General features: G+C 43.7%; 2 protein-coding genes across 10 annotated transcripts in view; both read right to left on the bottom strand.

The window, feature by feature from the left end:
* The window catches only part of LOC132472485 (uncharacterized), a 152,398-nt gene that overhangs the window by 78,781 nt on the left and 49,807 nt on the right, over nt 1–23,810 (bottom strand). The gene's annotated exons all lie outside the window — the stretch shown is intronic.
* Nucleotides 7,490–15,193, bottom strand: LOC132472661 (uncharacterized). The gene is made up of 7 exons (XM_060072401.1): nt 14,408–15,193; nt 14,241–14,277; nt 13,907–14,041; nt 10,703–10,819; nt 10,310–10,452; nt 9,252–9,320; nt 7,490–8,523 (listed from the first exon to the last, which is right to left on the bottom strand). Exons 1-7 carry the CDS (start codon nt 14,552–14,554, stop codon nt 8,113–8,115), a joined length of 1,059 nt encoding a protein of 352 aa, XP_059928384.1. The 5' UTR covers nt 14,555–15,193; the 3' UTR covers nt 7,490–8,112.

Raw genomic sequence — 23,810 nt, forward strand, 5'->3', positions numbered from 1 at the left:
CACACAGTAGTATATATTTACATGGCTATTGCTCCCTGCCAAGGATGTGAGCTATGGTTTGATTAGACAGACGCGTGTGTGTTTGTGTCTTCGGTTTTTGTTGAGTGTGTGTGTGTGTGTGTGTGTGTGTGTGTGTGTGTGTGTGTGTGTGTGTGTGTGTGTGTGTGTGTGTGTGTGTGTGTTGGAATTGGTAGCTTTCTCTTACAGCTATGGGGTTGTACGTTTTAAAAGGTTAAAAGTATTTTATTATTCAGTAGGGCAGGCCTATTCAACTAGCGGCCCCTCTTAATTTTTTTCTGGCCCGCAAGAGGTTGCATGCAAAAAATAAAGGAGAAACATAGTTGCATGCAAATCAGGTTTCTTTGTGTAGCCGGTGATACTAGCCAGTATCAGTACCCCACAATCAGGAACTGGCATCACTTATTCTGACAATGTTTGGCTCAACCGATACGTGTGAGTCTAGCTTTTCTCATATGAATGCCATCAGAACAAGGGCACGTTGCTCCATGACCTAGGAGAAGCTGCATGAGTGTCTCAGGATGAGCCAAACTAGGCAAACAAGGCAGTGCAATCCTTCTCACTGACTCACTGGCTCAAAATGTCTCATATGTACAGTAGTTCTGTTTTGTGATGATTCAAACAGCATTGTTGAATTCTAAATACGTGTCTAAAATATGTGAGAACCGATTAAAAGTGAAGAAGGAAGGAATGCGTCTGACAAGTTTATTCCATGTAGTAGTAATATATATATTAAGTTAGCCCTACTTTAAGTACGATTTATTTGTAGTGATTCATTCACGTAGTTGTACTCGGTGTGGCCCATGAACCCCCAGTGGTTTTCCTTTTCGGCCCACTTGTTAAGGAGGTTGAATAGCCCTGCAGTAGGGCAATACAAAGTCTCCCTCTACGTCGTTGTTGACACTAGAAAGAACAACGAGGACGCAGTATTGGTAGTTGAAGTCCAAAGTTGTAATGGCCGAGGAGGCCATGCTTCATTTGCATCGAAATATCCAGCGGGGGACAGCAGGAAACAGGCATGCGAGGAGCTACAGCGGAGATTGCAGACGAGTCAGCAGCAACTACGTGTGTGGACCAAGCAAGGTGACGGTAATTCCACTAGCTTTGCGGGTGCTTTGGCAATAGTAAGGAATGGAAAGCCATTCACAGATGGCGAGTATGCCAAAACATTCATGCTTGATGTGGCCAATGAACTGTTTGATGACTTCCCAAATAAAGACAAGATAATCAAACGAATATAAGACATGCCCCTGTCCAGGGGCGGCCCCAGCACATTTGGCACTCTAGGCGAGCTTCACTCCTGGCGCTCCCCCCCACTCCGCAAAAAAATAAATAACAAAATTGTTCGTTAATTCCCCACGAAAACTGAATTGCAACCTTGAAAAACTGTTTTGCCCTGTAACTGCATTTCTTTCACATCAACACAACAACGATCGCAACGATGAACAAACATTAATTCAAGAATAAAATCCACGGAGGAAATGGCAAGCCTGTGCCCTGCTGAACTACGCTCCGACCACGCCCCCCTGTGAGACGGTTTATGGACACATGCCCCGTTTTGGGAAAGTTCACTTGACTAGTTCAGTTCATAGTTCACACATTTTAAAATGAACGAGTTCAGTTCATAGTTCATTATTCAAAAGTTTGAACTAAGTTCACAGCTCTCAATATGTTGCGAGCTATAATGTTCTACATCTCTATATGTCTGCAATACCGCTCTCGGCATGGCATCTAAGCAATTTCGGCGCTCTCACACTTACCAGCCGTGTTTGTCTTCCTTAAAGGGTGTACTATGCAACGAGTAATATATTTGAAGTGCTGTTGCACTGGCTATGGTCGTTATACAGTGCGCCCCTATTTTAATCATGTCTTTTTTTATATAATGTAGAATAAATGGACATATCATTTTTGATATACCCGCCTCTGTAAAATCTTGAAATAACTATATGACAGGGAGTAGGACAACTTTGATTGAGGTACATATTTTCTTCTTAACTCAACTAAAGTGCCCGAAGCAATTCACACATTCATCAACCTTTCCTATTTGGAATTCATTATAGGCAAAGAACAGGATTTAAAGATTTACCTTTCTCCTTTGCACGTTTCTCTTCTTCTTCCTTTCTCTTCTTCTTAAATTGCGCCCCAGATGGCTTTTGCCTCTTCATTTTCTTGATTTCGTTCTTGATTCTCGATTCTTGAAAACACTCTAACCAAACGCCTTATAGTAGGCCTACTAGCATGTTCTGACGAAACCAAGGAGGTAGGTTCCCCTTCCGTTTTCGATTTTTGGCTCATTTTACCCTAATGTTAGATTTATTTTTTTTAATGTCAAAATATTGGTTGGAGATATAGAAGGGGCGCAAAAATATGCGCCAGGAGAAAAAAAAAAAAAAAAAAAAATACATATATATATAATTGTGTTTTTTTTTTTTTTTTTCGGGCGCATTATTTTGCGCTCCCCCTCTAGATGGCGCTCTAGGCGGCCGCCTAACCCGCCTGTAGGGAAGGCCGCCCCTGCCCCTGTCAGCTAGAACCGTGCACGATCGTAGCATCATGATGGCCAATCAAGTCAAGGAAACACAAATTGAGGACATAAACGCCGGGGCATACTTTTCTCTTGCGTTAGATGAGTCAACAGACGTTAGCCATCTCTCAGTGCAGTATAATTGCCAGGTATGCTGCAGGTGACAAACTGCGTGAGGAAAGCTTGGCTGTTTTGCCAATGAAAGGGACAACAAGAGGAGAGGATTTATTCACGGCTTTCATGGAGTTTGCTAAAGAAAAAAAACTACAGATGGATAAACTTATTTCTGTCTGTACTGATGGTGCGCCCTGTATGTTGGGGAAGAACAAAGGATTTGTGGCGCTTCTCCGTGAACGTGAAAAGAGAGCCATCCTGAGTTTTCATTGCATCCTGCACCAGGAGGCGCTTTGCGCTCAGACGTGTGCCAAGGAGCTTGGTGAGGTGATGTCGCTGGTCATTCAAGTGGTCAACTTTATTGTTGCCCGAGCTTTAAATGATCGCCAGTTTAAAGCTCTGTTAGAAGAAGTTGGGAATCATTATCCCGGTCTGGTTTTACACAGCAACGTGCGTTGGTTGTCAAGGGGGAAGGTGCTCAGCCGTTTTGCAGCTTGCCTGAGTGAAATCCAGACCTTTCTTGAAATGAAAGGCATCAAGCATCCTGAGCTAGAGAACACTGGCTGGCTCCCGCAGTTTCACTATCTCGTGGACATAACTGGCCATCTGAACCAGCTCAATTTGAAAATGCAAGGTATTGGAAATACTATCTCATCCCTTCAACAAGCAGTGTTTGCATTTGAAAGCAAGCTGGAAGTCTTTCTCAGGGACATTGAAACAGGTCGTCTTCTGCACTTTGAAAGACTGCAACAATTTAGAGAAGCATGCTTAGCAAGTGACTCCACTCAACATCTGGATCTCCAGCAGCTAGCTGGCTTTACGTCCAATCTCCTGCAGTCATTCAAAGCACGTTTTGGAGAATTTCGTGGAACTTGGAACGAGCTTCCTGTGACATACCACACAATGCAGCGTGTGAGTTTTGCCGTATTGACCATGTTTGGCTCATATGCATGTACATATGCATGTGAGCAGTCATTCTCGCATATGAGGAACATTAAGAGCAACCTACGCTCACGTTTAACTGATGGAAGCCTCAACGCCTGCATGAAGCTCAACCTCACCACGTATGAACCAGACTACAAGGCCATCAGCAAAACCATGCAACACCAGAAGTCGCATTAAAAGTAAGACATATTTCATTTATTATATGTTAAAAATACAATATGGCTCTCAATGAAATATATTTAGTCAAAAAGGTTCCCGACCTCTGCCCTACAGGCTGAACGAGGCAAAACAAAAGTAATCGAATACAGACCATGTAGAGATTGAACTCAAAATGAGGTGAAATAAAGAAACACTGCAATAACTTTCCTAATATAGCTCTTCAGAATAATAATATTCTAGCAAATAAACAAGAGTGCATTTCTTCGATAACCATGGGAATAAACAAAAACATATTTTACCAGCATCCCATTGTACCGGATAAGGGCGGAGCAATGGGTAACATAGAGTGTAATAGAGTATTACAGTGAAATGTCTGTTTTTGCATATTTTTTTTACTTATTTACTGCATTAAGCATTTCTAAACATTTTACTGCAACACATATTTATAACCATACCGTGTGTGTGTGTGTGTGTGTGTGTGTGTGTGTGTGTGTGTGTGTGTGTGTGTGTGTGTGTGTGTGTGTGTGTGTGTGTGTGTGTGTGTGTGTGTGTGTGGTGGTAGTAATTTATAACTTAAGTTATAAGTTAACTTGGGCCTCACCACCCAATCTGACATCACTGCTAGAACTTCCTCACCCACTAGCCTCATTGAGTTATTTATCTTTTGAGTTTTATATATAGTCAGCATAATCGCAAAACATTTACTGACCAAATCTCGCATGAATACTCACTGAAATATAACACATAAAAGCAAAAAACACACAATAGCCACCATGGTCATCATTAAAAACATACTAAAGGGTTAAAGGTTTCGAAGTCCAGCATTGATTGTATTCAGCATCATTGAGTCGGGGCCTGTGGAGTTTTCAAAATAAACGTTGAAAAACTCGACTGGGGCAGCTAGGGCCTGAAGTATAACGCCGAAAAAAATTGACCTGCCACACCACAGGCCCCGTTGCTTCACCACAGGCCACGGCTCCGGTTCTGCAACTTGATGTAGTAGCTAGGGTTTTTTAAGATAAGGTTTTGCTAACCATGCTACTAGTCAGAATCAGAATCTCTTTATTGTCATTGCACAAAGTGCAACGAAATTGGGGTAAAAGCTCTCAAAATGAGTGCTTTTTAAAACAAAAACTAAATGAGAAAAGGGTTATTTTTTAAAAATAAATATAGAATGTTAAAGAACTCAAACAAATATATTAGGGCTGTCAGTTAAACGCGTTATTAACGGCGTTAACGCAAACCAATTTTAACGACGTTAATTTTTTTAACGTCGCTATGAGCTTTTAAAAATCGGTAAAGAGAGTTCATAAGTTGAGTTTTATTTCAACATTAACAATAACAATGTCTTAATATTAACAATAACTTAAACTATTCAAAACATTCCAAAACCATTATGTGAATAGTTTCCCATATCCAACCTTTAATCTAACTTTAAAAAAGTAATTTCGAGTCATCTTTATCAAGTCTAAGTCAAGTCTGAAGTCATGAAGCCCAAGTCAAAGTCAAGTCGAGTCTTTTATCAGTGTTAGTCAAGCAAGTCTCAAGTCCTCAAATGGCAAGTGGCTATGGCGTCCTCTGTAGACCTGTTTGCTCTGTATGCGAACTGGTGGGGGTCAGAAGTGGTTGGCAGGCTTGTTGTGATGTGGCTCCGGACTAGTTTCTCGAAACACTTCATGATGACTGGTGTAAGGGCCACCGGCCGGTAGTCGTTGAGGCTGCTGACAGTAGTCTTTTTTGGTAGAGGAATGATTGTGGAGGACTTCAGGCAGGGTGGGATCTTGCACTGGGACAGGGACTGGTTGAATATATCAGTGAAGACATCAGCCAGTTGGTCAGCGAAGTCTCTCAGCACTCTCCCCGTCACAGCATCCGGTCCAGCAGCTTTCCTAGGATTCACTGCCCGTAGTGTGCGCCTCACCTCATGTGCCTGCACTGTGAAGATGTCGTTGCTGGGGGCTGGTGGATGTGATGGAGCCACCTCCAGTGTCTCAGCCTCGAAGCGGGCAAAGAAGCAGTTTAGTTCCTCAGATAGCGAGGCATCAACGTTGGTTACTGTGAGGTTGCTGGACTTGTAGTTTGTGATGTGTTGGACCCCCTGCCACACCTGCCGTGAGTTGTTGCTGCTGAAGTGGTCCTCAATCTTCCTCTTATATGCTGTCTTGGCCTCCCTGATGCCTCTCTTCAGGCAGGATCTGGCAGCGCTGTAATGTACCACATCTCCAGACCTGAAGGCAGTGTCCCTCTCCTTCAGCAGGGTCTGGACGTCTTTTGTCATCCAGGGTTTTTGGTTTTGATATGCCCGGATGCGCCTGTCCTCTGATTTTTATAAATGGCCCAGTTGGTATTTCCAAAACAGTATGGCAAGCACTGCGTGATACTAGCCCTATTGGTTCAGCGAGCCCCTGGTTTTTCCCTAATCAAGTGTGGTGGTGATGATTATGCATGACTAGGTTGGTTCATAACCCTGATTTTCGTGTTCTTGAGGTTGGTCCCCCCTCACGTGTGTGCAGTGTTCAGTGTGTGCTGTGTGCAGCATTTTACAGGTTTGCAGTGTGTCAAGTGAGGGCAGGGTGTGCAATGCGTGCAGTGTACTGAAGTGGGCTCGACATAGTAGTATGGTAATATCGTAGCTAGGGCTGCTCGATTATGGGAAAAATCATAATCACGATTATTTTGGTCAATATTGAAATCACGATAATTCAAACGATTATCTTTGAGTCTGAAAACGTGTTGTATTTATTCACCATGTCTCTCCCAAAAAAAACGTTGTAACTGAGAACTTTGAAATCACGCCTTAAAAAAATACACAAAATGGTCAAAAAGAAAATGTTCCAATCTAAAATGATATACAGATATGTGTCCAGCTGTTCTGACCTTTCTATAAATCATTAAAAAAAATAATAATAATAATTAACAATTAATTAATAATTAATAATTAAAAAATCGGATAACTCGATTATGTTAATTTTCTGATCGTTTGACGCTAAAATCGTAATCGCAATCAAAATTCGATTAATCGCCCAGCCCTAATCGTAGCACCAGTCTCCCCCCTGGCTTAGAGCCATTCCTTCTCCCCCTCCCACCTAAGTGATAGACTCAATCTTACAGAGTGTCATATGATTGTGCCAATAAAGTATATTTGTTTATAATTGATCCATTGACTGCTGTTGTGGTATTTGGGGGATTCCTTGTAAGAGGTTTGCGCGACACTTCAACTACCGACAGCCCAGGGCGAGACGCGTAGTGAATGCCTTTGGCATATTGGCTGCGCGCTTCCGAATCTTTGGCCGTCCAATTGACTGCCAATCTGAAAAGGCTGTTAAGATTGTGAAGGCGTGCGTGGCTCTCCACAACTTCCTGGCATCCACCGAACGAGCCAGATACATGCCCGCCTCCTTTGTGGATACGACCGCTGACACCGGAGAGGTCCAGCCTGGAGAGTGGAGGCAGCATGTTGAGGGGGACCGGAATATAGTCGACGGACCACGGTGTTCGGTCGGCAGAGCCAGACCATCTCAGAGAGCGGCCCTTGTCAGGGAGCAGCTGGCAGATTATTTTCTGTCAGATGCTGGCATGTTTCCCCACCAGTGTGCTACGATTGGGTATGCGCACTGACCAATAAACGTATTGTTCACTTGGAAGCATGACTTTTAATTTATTAGTTATCACATCACACAAGTTAACTAATTTGGTTTACTTCAAACTCAATCATTCATATCCATATAAAATGTTTATACAACGAGCTACTGCCTTGACAGATGAATGAATTATTTACGTGTACGCCTATAGCCAAAGCTATAACGCATAATGTCCACAGAAATTATATGGTAGGAAACATTATCAGAGAAAAGGGGTTTATTTATCAAATACAGAAACTTGACCCACCATACATGCACATATTTTTCATTCACTCAAAGAGGCTATAAACTGAACTTATGTTTCAAACAGAACATGAACACACAGAACATGAACACACAGAACGTGAACACAAAACATTACGTAATTAATTAAAATAGGCTAAAACAAATAAGGCCAGCAATAGAAAGAAAATCGGGTGACAAGAAAATCATTAAATTGGCTCATAATCCCGCATCAGCTGTCTGATGTCGCGCATCGCAAAAGCACTTTTCCCCTGTGGAAGGGTTTGCATGAATTGCCACAGGTAATTGGTAAAGGAGAAGTGAATGTCATTCATATCTCGTTCCCTCATCCTGTCTCTCTCATTCTCTCTCTTCCTCTCTTCCACCCTTTCTATCGCCTTCTCCATCTCCTGCCGAATTTCCTGCAGCCTATCGAGGCGGGCAGTCTCGCATGGATCAGTATTCAGCCTGACGCTTTTCCTCTTTCTTTTACCCCCACGGGAGGCTGATGAACTCGGGGTAGGGGGATGAGATGATGGGGTAACTGACTGAGGAACGGTCGAAGACACTGCATTCAGGGTGGTGGCAGGGTGGGGTGGAAGAAGAGAAGAGGTAGAGGCAGAAGTCTTTAGTGGTGGTAGGATCAGATAGTGAGGAAGAGGTGGCAGAAGCCACTCGTGTCGCGTGGGAGGATGGGGTGGAAGAAGGGAAGAAGATAGAGGTAGGGGTAGAAGCCATCAGAGTGGTGGGAGGGTGAGATGTGGAAGAGGTAGTGGTTAGAGGGTCAGATAGAAGTGGAAATTGGGATAGGGATGAGGCGGGGTTGGGGGTTGATGGAGGTGCTTGATCTGCCTCCAAATTAGGCCTTTCCTCCTCCTCCTCATCGTCTTCCTCACCTGCCTACAGAAAGACACCTGTTTTCAAACATCCTGACCAAGTAAATAGCCTACCATTACAAAATACATTGAAAACAGTCTCTCTCCACACACACACACGTTGATTATGCCCACATACCGGAAAATTTGGTGGACCTTTGCCTGATGAACTCGCTCAACCAGCTAAGTTGGGAGGACGCGTTTTGCTACGCGTCGACGCATAATGGCGGCCCGAAACGTCGCGTCGCGTAGCCTTTTGGACTTGTATGCGTAGCGATGCGTCGACTATGTAACGGCCCTAAGCCTAACAGAAGTAATACGTGTATAATGCATAATAGTATCGGAATGATTCCTTATAAGTAATGGTATAAGTAAAGGTAGCACAAGTATGAATCATAGTAGTATTGCTATGATACCTTATTAGTATTTTAAGTATTAGTAGTAGAATTAGTACTAGTCTGATAGATAGTAGCATTGGTATGATAACTTACAAGTAGTAGCATTTGTCTGATAAATAGTAGAAGTAGTACTAGTAAGATACATAGAAGTATTGGTTTGAAAACTTATAAGTAGTAATATAAGTATGATAAGTAGCATTTAAATGAGCGGAAATAGAATAATATTAGTATTTTGTATGATAAATAGAAGTAATGGTATGATAAGTAGTCCTGAACAGCCTTCCCAGCTGTTTAGGATCTTTTCTTTGACCAATCAAACATGTTGCAACTATCTCCAACAGACAGAGGGACTCACCAGGGCTTGAGGGTCTGGATGGCACTGTGCACAGTAAAACTGCTCAGAGTGTAAGTGCAACATCTTCCTCTGGAAGGATCAAGAACACACGCTCTCAGAAATATGTAAAGGGTATGAATGATACTAATGTGAACTCTCACATAAACCCACACCTATTCCATATTTTATATATTTTGCTGTATATACACAAACACACACTTACATAGGGCTGGGAAAAATCGATATATGAGCAACTACATAAAAAGTTGTTTGTGGCCCTGAGCAGCTTGCAGCCACGGTACCATGCGCTCTGTTTACATTGGATGTATCGCAACGGCGAGGCGCACACAGCCTTTTAGCCGTGTTCTGTAAGTATTCTAGAACACACGGGAGTCCTGGAGCTCTATATCTAAATAATATCATATTATACATAGATATCTATGCCATATAATATTATCACGGCCAAAGCTGTGTTAGCCTCCAGACGATATTATGAATCTCAAACGGCCGCGTCGGGTTCTCCGACATCTCTGGTTCTTCCACGTCCACATCAATCTGAAGTAGACTGAACCACGACATGGAGAACAAAGGGATTTTTGCCCGCGATTATTGACAGCGGTTGTCTCCCGCCGAGCACCACCGCGGTCCCTCAGCGGGAAGCGGGAAGCGGGGCTCAAGCGGGAGTCATTTGCGGCCAACAATCCCTTTCTCCTCCATGTCGTGGTTCATGTACTTTAGGGAGTCAAAGCCAAAGTTCCTTTCCCCCAATTCCTTCTCAACCATGGCTGAGATAACCCCAACGACAGTCTCGCTGTAGAAATACAAGATACGTCAAAGAACCGGCTTGTTATGCGCCATAACACCAAAAGTAAACACTTGCGTTACAGTGGCGCTCGCACGGTCGTGTCTCATTGGCGGGCAAAATTCTCTGGTCGGGCAAGGCAGAGAAACGGGAGGAGCTTAGATCCTTTATGACGACATATGGGACCCCATTCCAAATCAGCAAAAAAAAAATATGGCATAGGTGTGGGTGTGAGTTCACATTAGTATCATTCACGCACACACAGAAAGTGTGTTACCTCAATGAGACTGCTGCTCAGCGGCTGTCCTTCCCATTGGATGTCCCTCCTCCAGAGGGCGTTAGGCATTGCTGAACCCTGCTCCACGAACTCCACTGGACTCATCAAACGGTCTTCCGTCCGAATACTGTCCCCACACCTCCCTGGAGAAAGAGGACCTTCAGCCATCCGACCACGCCTGACCAGACCATAACTCCCCTCACTTTCCTACAGCGTTCATAATGCCACGCAACATTTAACAAATGCTGTTCTTCATGCCATGATCATAATCGATGTGTATGCATTTGCCATGTCTTTTTTAAATAAGTTCATCAAAGTTCATTAAATTAGCTATATTTTGGTCCAGGAAGACAATTGGCAGTCAGGAATAGGTAGACAGATAGACCCTTATACCTGAGGCAAAGTGGCTCTCGTGCAGCATCCCACTCATAGCTTCACATATCACTCTGAACTCATTCTGGCCGACCATGGGCCTCTCGTCTGTCACTTCCTCCAGATCATCTCCTTGGTCTGGATATATATATGTACACGTACAACATTTGAATTAATAATTAAGTCAACAATGCTAATAATTCCATTGCTCGAAATGCTAATTCTAGTATAGGGTTGCTGTAGGTCTCAACAAGATAAATTTAAGACCTGTTGAAGACTTATGAATGCAATTTAAGACTTATTTAACCTACATACTGGCAAAAAAGTATAAAGGATATGAAGGAAAATCAAAGTACCATAATTACTTGCAAAGTAAATAAATGTATTTGCATTCAAAATTACAAGACTACACAGAACTGTGTGTACGTAAGAGTATAATATGCAATGCTACATTCAACAAAAACATAGATCCCAGACATAAAATGTCTGCAGCTGGTGGTTACTCTAACTGATTAGCCACATACAGTGAGTCACATAATATATCAGAGAGCGTGATTCATATAATCGCGTGTTATAGGTGCCTATAATGTAGTACTCCATAAGACATATCTGTTTACAATTAGGAGATACGACAGATACAAACCAAAGTTAGGTTTGTGGAATTTCGCCGAATATGCTGACGTGAGCTATGCCTCATTTAGGTAAATATGCTTGTGTCTGCCACATACAACCGTTTGTGAACCATTAGAGTTACAGGGTCATTGTTAATGCAGTGTGGGTCACGCTGGAACCACCTTGATGCTCACGATGTGAATACTGAAAAATATTGGGTGATGGCAGGAGTTTGCCGATGGCTTGTAACAGCGGTTTTATTTTTTTCTGACTTCCCATGCGACTCTAATGCCGTTATACCGAAAGTTCCTAATTTGAGCGTTTTCTTGCACAAGGTACAGAGCTGTTGAAGTTGCACTTAGCCATAGATGAAATTAATGTTAACGCAAACATGTATCCATTTTTTGGACGAGAGGAGACGCCACTAGGCCCTGCAACACACTGTTTTGGGGCACATGACGCTGGATGTGCTCTGATAAATTCTAACCTGATTGAAGCGTTTTACTGGCATTACTGGTTATTGGTTCCAATGCATTTTTGAAACCTGTCATAATCTTATCTAAAGAGCCAGTGAACTCGAAACCACTTTGTTTTAAACGTGGTTGTTTGTCTTATATGATCATCAACATAATAATCAATGTCATTTTATCACTGTTACTGGAAAAAAGACGTCAGACTACTTTTTCCGAGGTAGTCTGATGTCACGATGAAGGGGCTCCGGCGGCGCGCTGTGTGTGGATTTGTGGAGCTCTGTCTGGGAAGCGGTTGACTGTGGTGTCGCAAGAAAGTTGGGCTTTTCAGACACTCATAGCAGAATGACACGATGTGTGTGGCTGGTGAAGCTCCATCTGAGCAGCAATGTATTCATATCTGAAGATAAGGCTTCCCGGACACATCCAGCATAACGCTACTGTGTGTGTTAGGGCTGGGTAAAAATATCGATTCATCAATGCATTGCAAATTATTTGTTCTCGATTCAATTTCGATTCCGATTTTCTTTTAAATCGATTATATTTTTTATTATATTTCCATCCGTTCTTTTTTTCAATATGTTGGTGTGAGCTATTATTTTTTTTATTTTGAACATTGAGCCCCCTTTCTGGTTTGTCTAGGATGAAATAGAGTGGTTGAATCAAGTATCGTAGCGAAATACAGTTTCTATCGTGTTTTATTGCACATTTAGCGCATTTTGTAAATCCCATGGATTTCTGTTGGAAGACTCATTGCTCGTTGGCCGGAAACGGAAAGTGGGGGTGTTCACGTTTGGTTGTAGTCTTTTGCTCGGTTCTAGCCCTACTGTTAAGACGGAGAACTGAGCGAAAAGACTACAACCAAACGTAAACAGCCCCCCTTTCCGTTTCCGGCCAACAAGCAATGATTCTAGGAGGTATTCTAGTCCGCTGATCGAGCCAGAGAGCTAATGTAATGGATTGTAGATATTTATAATTTGAAATTCGTCCCAGCCTTTATACCACAGATACTATAGGGTCTATAGTAGGGGTGGGAAAAATAATCGATTCTTTGATGCATCGCGAATCTCGCTAGAACGATTCTGTCTCGATGCAGATAAATTAATAATCAGATTATTATTATTTTTTGCCTGCTGCAACATTATGTTTGTCAGAGAGGGATAATTTTTGAATTTTTTATCTTCACTGTGTATTGGCCAATCTGATTTGTCTTGACACGATTGCGATTCAGCCTACGCATAGCATGCGCTCAAACTCACAGCCAGACACAGGAACTCCTTCTAATTCAAGAGCAGCTTTTCCTTTAATGAAATAGAAAAGAAAGATTATAAAGAAAATAAAACTGAAACCTATTTTTTGCATTCTTCGATACCGTGTTAAAATGCAAGCTGCATTGATTATTGCATTGTTCATATAAAGTCATATTTGTGACAAAAGCGTTCTCTCTTATGAAATATAAGATAAGTTAATTCATCTGTTGATGTCTTCAATGATCATCACAAAAGTAGGAAGTGATTAGAAAACTGAGTAGCAAACCCAGATGTATATATATGTTTTTGAAAATCACGCATGGAAATGTACATAAAAAGAATTGTTGCATCGAGATGCATCGAGAATCGCTTCAGAATCGAATCGTTGATCTCATAATCGGAATCGAATCGTGAGGTGCCAAGAGATTTCCAACCCTAGTCTATAGCATATAACCGCGTTTTCTGATTACAGTTTAATGTAACAGTAAGCTGACAACACCGCAACTGCAAATGAACCACACGGAGATAATACTGGCAACCGGTCAAACAAATCTTCTTTTTGCGTTCAGACACCAGAATGAACGAGTTCACAGTAACGTTCATCAGGCAGTAATACAGTACGTTCAGTTCACGTTCGCCCAAAATATGAACGAGTAACATATCACTGGCTAACCGCACCGCTCATTGGAATTGGCCATTTAAATTGGCATGGGTCGTAACCATGTGGATAACATGCCCCCTCTTTCCAAAAACTCCTTAAAACACATCTGAAGGCTTAAAATTCAGATATTGGATTTTAGCCTGTAATAGCTAATAATCCTTATCATATAAATGAATACTACAATAGTGGTAATACATTTTAATGTGTCCATATGTGGCACTGTCTCATGTACCTGTATCGGAGCGCTGCGTAGAGCAATCATTCCCCTGCAGTTCCACTTCATCCTGCACGCTGACCTCACCCGGGTTGGCCTGCAGCTCCCCCTCCTCTTCCTCAATTTCTTCTCGGTTTTCAGGGATAGCTGAAACTGACAATAGAAAAAAAGGTCATGCAAATGTTTGATTTTAATTTGAAGACCAATTCATTATCATATCCGGTCATATTGATTGCATGCTTTAACTGTGCTCAGCCTCACCTGTTGATTCACTTAAGAGAAAATGCGGTAAAAATACCTAAACTTTACAAGTAAAATGTCAAATAAATGAAATAGAATAACCGCAACAAACCGGTGTTTGAGCTGCAGGGGAGCGTTGATTTCTTAGCCTAGACATGAGAACAAACGAGCAGAAGGAGGACAAACAGCCAAGCATGAATCCTGAGAAAACACAAACCAGCAATCCAAATAATTTTTGATTTTTTTGGATTAATCAATTATTGATTTATGGAAAGTTACCTTGCACTTATTATATCCCGGGCATGTCAGGTGTCCGTCCTGCAACGGGGTTGCACAACACACACACACACACACACACACACACACACACACACACACACACACACACACACACACACACACACACACACACACACACACACACATTAAGCTACTGGAAAAAGGTTCCTCATATTAGGATATAAACTCCCCTATGTCTTACCAGGCTGGGCTGATTGTGGGTGTGTTTAGCCTTTTGTGTTAACAGATAAGTTATTAAATCTAGATTCAAACACGGTTGTAGAATTTAGATATTTTAAACAGAACCAAAGTGATTGATCACTAGTAGTTTGCTCATGCAGGCATGAACTTTCAAACCTTACACCCAACTCTCTTGCCCCTAAAGGCCGATTTAGGGTCGTTTTAGACGCAGAGACGTAAGCACGTTATTATGAATCTCAAACGGCCGCGTCGGGTTCTCCGACATCTCTGGTTCTTCCACGTCCACATCAATCTGAAGTAGACTGAACCACGACATGGAGAACAAAGGGATTTTTGCCCGCGATTATTGACAGCGGTTGTCTCCCGCCGAGCACCACCGCGGTCCCTCAGCGGGAAGCGGGAAGCGGGGCTCAAGCGGGAGTCATTTGCGGCCAACAATCCCTTTCTCCTCCATGTCGTGGTTCATGTACTTTAGGGAGTCAAAGCCAAAGTTCCTTTCCCCCAATTCCTTCTCAACCATGGCTGAGATAACCCCAACGACAGTCTCGCTGTAGAAATACAAGATACGTCAAAGAACCGGCTTGTTATGCGCCATAACACCAAAAGTAAACACTTGCGTTACAGTGGCGCTCGCACGGTCGTGTCTCATTGGCGGGCAAAATTCTCTGGTCGGGCAAGGCAGAGAAACGGGAGGAGCTTAGATCCTTTATGACGACATATGGGACCCCATTCCAAATCAGCAAAAAAAAAATATGGCATAGGTGTGGGTGTGAGTTCACATTAGTATCATTCACGCACACACAGAAAGTGTGTTACCTCAATGAGACTGCTGCTCAGCGGCTGTCCTTCCCATTGGATGTCCCTCCTCCAGAGGGCGTTAGGCATTGCTGAACCCTGCTCCACGAACTCCACTGGACTCATCAAACGGTCTTCCGTCCGAATACTGTCCCCACACCTCCCTGGAGAAAGAGGACCTTCAGCCATCCGACCACGCCTGACCAGACCATAACTCCCCTCACTTTCCTACAGCGTTCATAATGCCACGCAACATTTAACAAATGCTGTTCTTCATGCCATGATCATAATCGATGTGTATGCATTTGCCATGTCTTTTTTAAATAAGTTCATCAAAGTTCATTAAATTAGCTATATTTTGGTCCAGGAAGACAATTGGCAGTCAGGAATAGGTAGACAGATAGACCCTTATACCTGAGGCAAAGTGGCTCTCGTGCAGCATCCCACTCATAGCTTCACATATCACTCTGAACTCATTCTGGCCGACCATGGGCCTCTCGTCTGTCACTTCCTCCAGATCATCTCCTTGGTCTGGATATATATATGTACACGTACAACATTTGAATTAATAATTAAGTCAACAATGCTAATAATTCCATTGCTCGAAATGCTAATTCTAGTATAGGGTTGCTGTAGGTCTCAACAAGATAAATTTAAGACCTGTTGAAGACTTATGAATGCAATTTAAGACTTATTTAACCTACATACTGGCAAAAAAGTATAAAGGATATGAAGGAAAATCAAAGTACCATAATTACTTGCAAAGTAAATAAATGTATTTGCATTCAAAATTACAAGACTACACAGAACTGTGTGTACGTAAGAGTATAATATGCAATGCTACATTCAACAAAAACATAGATCCCAGACATAAAATGTCTGCAGCTGGTGGTTACTCTAACTGATTAGCCACATACAGTGAGTCACATAATATATCAGAGAGCGTGATTCATATAATCGCGTGTTATAGGTGCCTATAATGTAGTACTCCATAAGACATATCTGTTTACAATTAGGAGATACGACAGATACAAACCAAAGTTAGGTTTGTGGAATTTCGCCGAATATGCTGACGTGAGCTATGCCTCATTTAGGTAAATATGCTTGTGTCTGCCACATACAACCGTTTGTGAACCATTAGAGTTACAGGGTCATTGTTAATGCAGTGTGGGTCACGCTGGAACCACCTTGATGCTCACGATGTGAATACTGAAAAATATTGGGTGATGGCAGGAGTTTGCCGATGGCTTGTAACAGCGGTTTTATTTTTTTCTGACTTCCCATGCGACTCTAATGCCGTTATACCGAAAGTTCCTAATTTGAGCGTTTTCTTGCACAAGGTACAGAGCTGTTGAAGTTGCACTTAGCCATAGATGAAATTAATGTTAACGCAAACATGTATCCATTTTTTGGACGAGAGGAGACGCCACTAGGCCCTGCAACACACTGTTTTGGGGCACATGACGCTGGATGTGCTCTGATAAATTCTAACCTGATTGAAGCGTTTTACTGGCATTACTGGTTATTGGTTCCAATGCATTTTTGAAACCTGTCATAATCTTATCTAAAGAGCCAGTGAACTCGAAACCACTTTGTTTTAAACGTGGTTGTTTGTCTTATATGATCATCAACATAATAATCAATGTCATTTTATCACTGTTACTGGAAAAAAGACGTCAGACTACTTTTTCCGAGGTAGTCTGATGTCACGATGAAGGGGCTCCGGCGGCGCGCTGTGTGTGGATTTGTGGAGCTCTGTCTGGGAAGCGGTTGACTGTGGTGTCGCAAGAAAGTTGGGCTTTTCAGACACTCATAGCAGAATGACACGATGTGTGTGGCTGGTGAAGCTCCATCTGAGCAGCAATGTATTCATATCTGAAGATAAGGCTTCCCGGACACATCCAGCATAACGCTACTGTGTGTGTTAGGGCTGGGTAAAAATATCGATTCATCAATGCATTGCAAATTATTTGTTCTCGATTCAATTTCGATTCCGATTTTCTTTTAAATCGATTATATTTTTTATTATATTTCCATCCGTTCTTTTTTTCAATATGTTGGTGTGAGCTATTATTTTTTTTATTTTGAACATTGAGCCCCCTTTCTGGTTTGTCTAGGATGAAATAGAGTGGTTGAATCAAGTATCGTAGCGAAATACAGTTTCTATCGTGTTTTATTGCACATTTAGCGCATTTTGTAAATCCCATGGATTTCTGTTGGAAGACTCATTGCTCGTTGGCCGGAAACGGAAAGTGGGGGTGTTCACGTTTGGTTGTAGTCTTTTGCTCGGTTCTAGCCCTACTGTTAAGACGGAGAACTGAGCGAAAAGACTACAACCAAACGTAAACAGCCCCCCTTTCCGTTTCCGGCCAACAAGCAATGATTCTAGGAGGTATTCTAGTCCGCTGATCGAGCCAGAGAGCTAATGTAATGGATTGTAGATATTTATAATTTGAAATTCGTCCCAGCCTTTATACCACAGATACTATAGGGTCTATAGTAGGGGTGGGAAAAATAATCGATTCTTTGATGCATCGCGAATCTCGCTAGAACGATTCTGTCTCGATGCAGATAAATTAATAATCAGATTATTATTATTTTTTGCCTGCTGCAACATTATGTTTGTCAGAGAGGGATAATTTTTGAATTTTTTATCTTCACTGTGTATTGGCCAATCTGATTTGTCTTGACACGATTGCGATTCAGCCTACGCATAGCATGCGCTCAAACTCACAGCCAGACACAGGAACTCCTTCTAATTCAAGAGCAGCTTTTCCTTTAATGAAATAGAAAAGAAAGATTATAAAGAAAATAAAACTGAAACCTATTTTTTGCATTCTTCGATACCGTGTTAAAATGCAAGCTGCATTGATTATTGCATTGTTCATATAAAGTCATATTTGTGACAAAAGCGTTCTCTCTTATGAAATATAAGATAAGTTAATTCATCTGTTGATGTCTTCAATGATCATCACAAAAGTAGGAAGTGATTAGAAAACTGAGTAGCAAACCCAGATGTATATATATGTTTTTGAAAATCACGCATGGAAATGTACATAAAAAGAATTGTTGCATCGAGATGCATCGAGAATCGCTTCAGAATCGAATCGTTGATCTCATAATCGGAATCGAATCGTGAGGTGCCAAGAGATTTCCAACCCTAGTCTATAGCATATAACCGCGTTTTCTGATTACAGTTTAATGTAACAGTAAGCTGACAACACCGCAACTGCAAATGAACCACACGGAGATAATACTGGCAACCGGTCAAACAAATCTTCTTTTTGCGTTCAGACACCAGAATGAACGAGTTCACAGTAACGTTCATCAGGCAGTAATACAGTACGTTCAGTTCACGTTCGCCCAAAATATGAACGAGTAACATATCACTGGCTAACCGCACCGCTCATTGGAATTGGCCATTTAAATTGGCATGGGTCGTAACCATGTGGATAACATGCCCCCTCTTTCCAAAAACTCCTTAAAACACATCTGAAGGCTTAAAATTCAGATATTGGATTTTAGCCTGTAATAGCTAATAATCCTTATCATATAAATGAATACTACAATAGTGGTAATACATTTTAATGTGTCCATATGTGGCACTGTCTCATGTACCTGTATCGGAGCGCTGCGTAGAGCAATCATTCCCCTGCAGTTCCACTTCATCCTGCACGCTGACCTCACCCGGGTTGGCCTGCAGCTCCCCCTCCTCTTCCTCAATTTCTTCTCGGTTTTCAGGGATAGCTGAAACTGACAATAGAAAAAAAGGTCATGCAAATGTTTGATTTTAATTTGAAGACCAATTCATTATCATATCCGGTCATATTGATTGCATGCTTTAACTGTGCTCAGCCTCACCTGTTGATTCACTTAAGAGAAAATGCGGTAAAAATACCTAAACTTTACAAGTAAAATGTCAAATAAATGAAATAGAATAACCGCAACAAACCGGTGTTTGAGCTGCAGGGGAGCGTTGATTTCTTAGCCTAGACATGAGAACAAACGAGCAGAAGGAGGACAAACAGCCAAGCATGAATCCTGAGAAAACACAAACCAGCAATCCAAATAATTTTTGATTTTTTTGGATTAATCAATTATTGATTTATGGAAAGTTACCTTGCACTTATTATATCCCGGGCATGTCAGGTGTCCGTCCTGCAACGGGGTTGCACAACACACACACACACACACACACACACACACACACACACACACACACACACACACACACACACACACACACATTAAGCTACTGGAAAAAGGTTCCTCATATTAGGATATAAACTCCCCTATGTCTTACCAGGCTGGGCTGATTGTGGGTGTGTTTAGCCTTTTGTGTTAACAGATAAGTTATTAAATCTAGATTCAAACACGGTTGTAGAATTTAGATATTTTAAACAGAACCAAAGTGATTGATCACTAGTAGTTTGCTCATGCAGGCATGAACTTTCAAACCTTACACCCAACTCTCTTGCCCCTAAAGGCCGATTTAGGGTCGTTTTAGACGCAGAGACGTAAGCACGTTATTATGAATCTCAAACGGCCGCGTCGGGTTCTCCGACATCTCTGGTTCTTCCACGTCCACATCAATCTGAAGTAGACTGAACCACGACATGGAGAACAAAGGGATTTTTGCCCGCGATTATTGACAGCGGTTGTCTCCCGCCGAGCACCACCGCGGTCCCTCAGCGGGAAGCGGGAAGCGGGGCTCAAGCGGGAGTCATTTGCGGCCAACAATCCCTTTCTCCTCCATGTCGTGGTTCATGTACTTTAGGGAGTCAAAGCCAAAGTTCCTTTCCCCCAATTCCTTCTCAACCATGGCTGAGATAACCCCAACGACAGTCTCGCTGTAGAAATACAAGATACGTCAAAGAACCGGCTTGTTATGCGCCATAACACCAAAAGTAAACACTTGCGTTACAGTGGCGCTCGCACGGTCGTGTCTCATTGGCGGGCAAAATTCTCTGGTCGGGCAAGGCAGAGAAACGGGAGGAGCTTAGATCCTTTATGACGACATATGGGACCCCATTCCAAATCAGCAAAAAAAAAATATGGCATAGGTGTGGGTGTGAGTTCACATTAGTATCATTCACGCACACACAGAAAGTGTGTTACCTCAATGAGACTGCTGCTCAGCGGCTGTCCTTCCCATTGGATGTCCCTCCTCCAGAGGGCGTTAGGCATTGCTGAACCCTGCTCCACGAACTCCACTGGACTCATCAAACGGTCTTCCGTCCGAATACTGTCCCCACACCTCCCTGGAGAAAGAGGACCTTCAGCCATCCGACCACGCCTGACCAGACCATAACTCCCCTCACTTTCCTACAGCGTTCATAATGCCACGCAACATTTAACAAATGCTGTTCTTCATGCCATGATCATAATCGATGTGTATGCATTTGCCATGTCTTTTTTAAATAAGTTCATCAAAGTTCATTAAATTAGCTATATTTTGGTCCAGGAAGACAATTGGCAGTCAGGAATAGGTAGACAGATAGACCCTTATACCTGAGGCAAAGTGGCTCTCGTGCAGCATCCCACTCATAGCTTCACATATCACTCTGAACTCATTCTGGCCGACCATGGGCCTCTCGTCTGTCACTTCCTCCAGATCATCTCCTTGGTCTGGATATATATATGTACACGTACAACATTTGAATTAATAATTAAGTCAACAATGCTAATAATTCCATTGCTCGAAATGCTAATTCTAGTATAGGGTTGCTGTAGGTCTCAACAAGATAAATTTAAGACCTGTTGAAGACTTATGAATGCAATTTAAGACTTATTTAACCTACATACTGGCAAAAAAGTATAAAGGATATGAAGGAAAATCAAAGTACCATAATTACTTGCAAAGTAAATAAATGTATTTGCATTCAAAATTACAAGACTACACAGAACTGTGTGTACGTAAGAGTATAATATGCAATGCTACATTCAACAAAAACATAGATCCCAGACATAAAATGTCTGCAGCTGGTGGTTACTCTAACTGATTAGCCACATACAGTGAGTCACATAATATATCAGAGAGCGTGATTCATATAATCGCGTGTTATAGGTGCCTATAATGTAGTACTCCATAAGACATATCTGTTTACAATTAGGAGATACGACAGATACAAACCAAAGTTAGGTTTGTGGAATTTCGCCGAATATGCTGACGTGAGCTATGCCTCATTTAGGTAAATATGCTTGTGTCTGCCACATACAACCGTTTGTGAACCATTAGAGTTACAGGGTCATTGTTAATGCAGTGTGGGTCACGCTGGAACCACCTTGATGCTCACGATGTGAATACTGAAAAATATTGGGTGATGGCAGGAGTTTGCCGATGGCTTGTAACAGCGGTTTTATTTTTTTCTGACTTCCCATGCGACTCTAATGCCGTTATACCGAAAGTTCCTAATTTGAGCGTTTTCTTGCACAAGGTACAGAGCTGTTGAAGTTGCACTTAGCCATAGATGAAATTAATGTTAACGCAAACATGTATCCATTTTTTGGACGAGAGGAGACGCCACTAGGCCCTGCAACACACTGTTTTGGGGCACATGACGCTGGATGTGCTCTGATAAATTCTAACCTGATTGAAGCGTTTTACTGGCATTACTGGTTATTGGTTCCAATGCATTTTTGAAACCTGTCATAATCTTATCTAAAGAGCCAGTGAACTCGAAACCACTTTGTTTTAAACGTGGTTGTTTGTCTTATATGATCATCAACATAATAATCAATGTAATTTTATCACTGTTACTGGAAAAAAGACGTCAGACTACTTTTTCCGAGGTAGTCTGATGTCACGATGAAGGGGCTCCGGCGGCGCGCTGTGTGTGGATTTGTGGAGCTCTGTCTGGGAAGCGGTTGACTGTGGTGTCGCAAGAAAGTTGGGCTTTTCAGACACTCATAGCAGAATGACACGATGTGTGTGGCTGGTGAAGCTCCATCTGAGCAGCAATGTATTCATATTGTGGCATCCCGCCCCTGAAGCCTCGGCCTTCACGGTCCCGTGGGACCGTGAAGGACGGGGTGTACCACCCCCACCCACCAGCCGGCGACGGAGAGCACCGGGTCCTTCCCCCCAATCAGCGGGATGGGGGACACCTGGCGGCTGGGAGGAGGAAGGCCCGGAGCCACTATAAGAGAGGCAGAGACACGCATGGACGGGAGAGGCAGAGACACGCACGGACTGCAGAGGCTTGAGGCTCCCGGAGACCCGAGCGCACCCTTGTCCTGTTTAAACCCTTGAAATAAACGCCGAAGTCGGCTCAAACCAACCGTTGCCACGTGTTTCCCTGAATCCCGGCGCATTCTTCATTCCCGGATACCACATATGGTGGAGAATGCAGGCAAGTTGAGCGTTCCCACTACTACTGCCCCACCATGCAGAACCCGGACGGAGCCGCGGCGTTGGCTGCCCAGCAACACCAGCGGGAGACCACCGAGAGCCTCGCCCTGCTCCGCGAAGCTGTTCTGCGGCTGACTCAGCACGCCGTCCGCGCTGCGCCGACCGCCGCCCCGACCAGCCGCCTCACGAAGCTGGGACCGGAAGACGACGTGGAGGCTTACCTCGAGGTCTTCGAGCGGACCGCCCAGAGGGAAGGCTGGCCAGAGGAGCAGTGGGCACACATAGTGGCGCCGTTCCTCACCGGACCCGCCCAGCAGGCGAGCCAGGACCTGCCGGCGGACATCGCCCGCCAGTACCCGGCGCTCAAACAGGCCATACTGGCCTACTATGGCCACAACCTCGCGGCGCGCGCGCAACGCGCGCAGGATTGGCGGTTTGACGCGCAGGGAGCGGTGCGCACCCAGATCGCCCAGCACAGCCGGCTGGTGAAGCGGTGGCTGACAGCGGGAGAGGGCCCCAGCCCGATCGACCGGGTGATTATTGACCACACCCTGCGGCGACTCCCGCCGGACGCCCGCCGCGTGCTGGCCCACCATCACCCTGCCACCGTGGACGACCTGGTCCTTCAGCTGGAGAACTGGCAGGTGGCCCAGCTCCTGAACGCCGGACCCGCCCCAGCCCCACGGCGCGCCGAGACCCGCCAAGCCCCGAGGGGACCCCCCATCGGCAACCCGGCTCCCGGCGTCACCCCACTGAGCGGAGTACCGGAGAACCGGGAGGTGCGGCGCTGCTTCGGGTGCGGCCAGTACGGCCACATCGCTCGCTATTGCCCGAGGGGACGTGATGTGTCGATGCCGTCAGCGTACGCGGACCCGGGGGCGGACCACACGTGCATGTTGGCGACCTGCTGGTCGCAGGGAGCCTCGGGTAGTCCGACGATCCCGGCGCGGGTCATGAACCGGGACACGCAGGCCCTCTTAGACACTGGCAGTGCGGTTACCCTCCTTCGCCCCGACCTGGCGGGTGGGAAGGCAGGGGAACCTATGGAGGTGGCCT

The sequence above is a fragment of the Gadus macrocephalus genome, chromosome 2, assembly GCF_031168955.1.
Source record: "Gadus macrocephalus chromosome 2, ASM3116895v1".
In the NCBI taxonomy this organism is placed as follows: domain Eukaryota; kingdom Metazoa; phylum Chordata; class Actinopteri; order Gadiformes; family Gadidae; genus Gadus; species Gadus macrocephalus.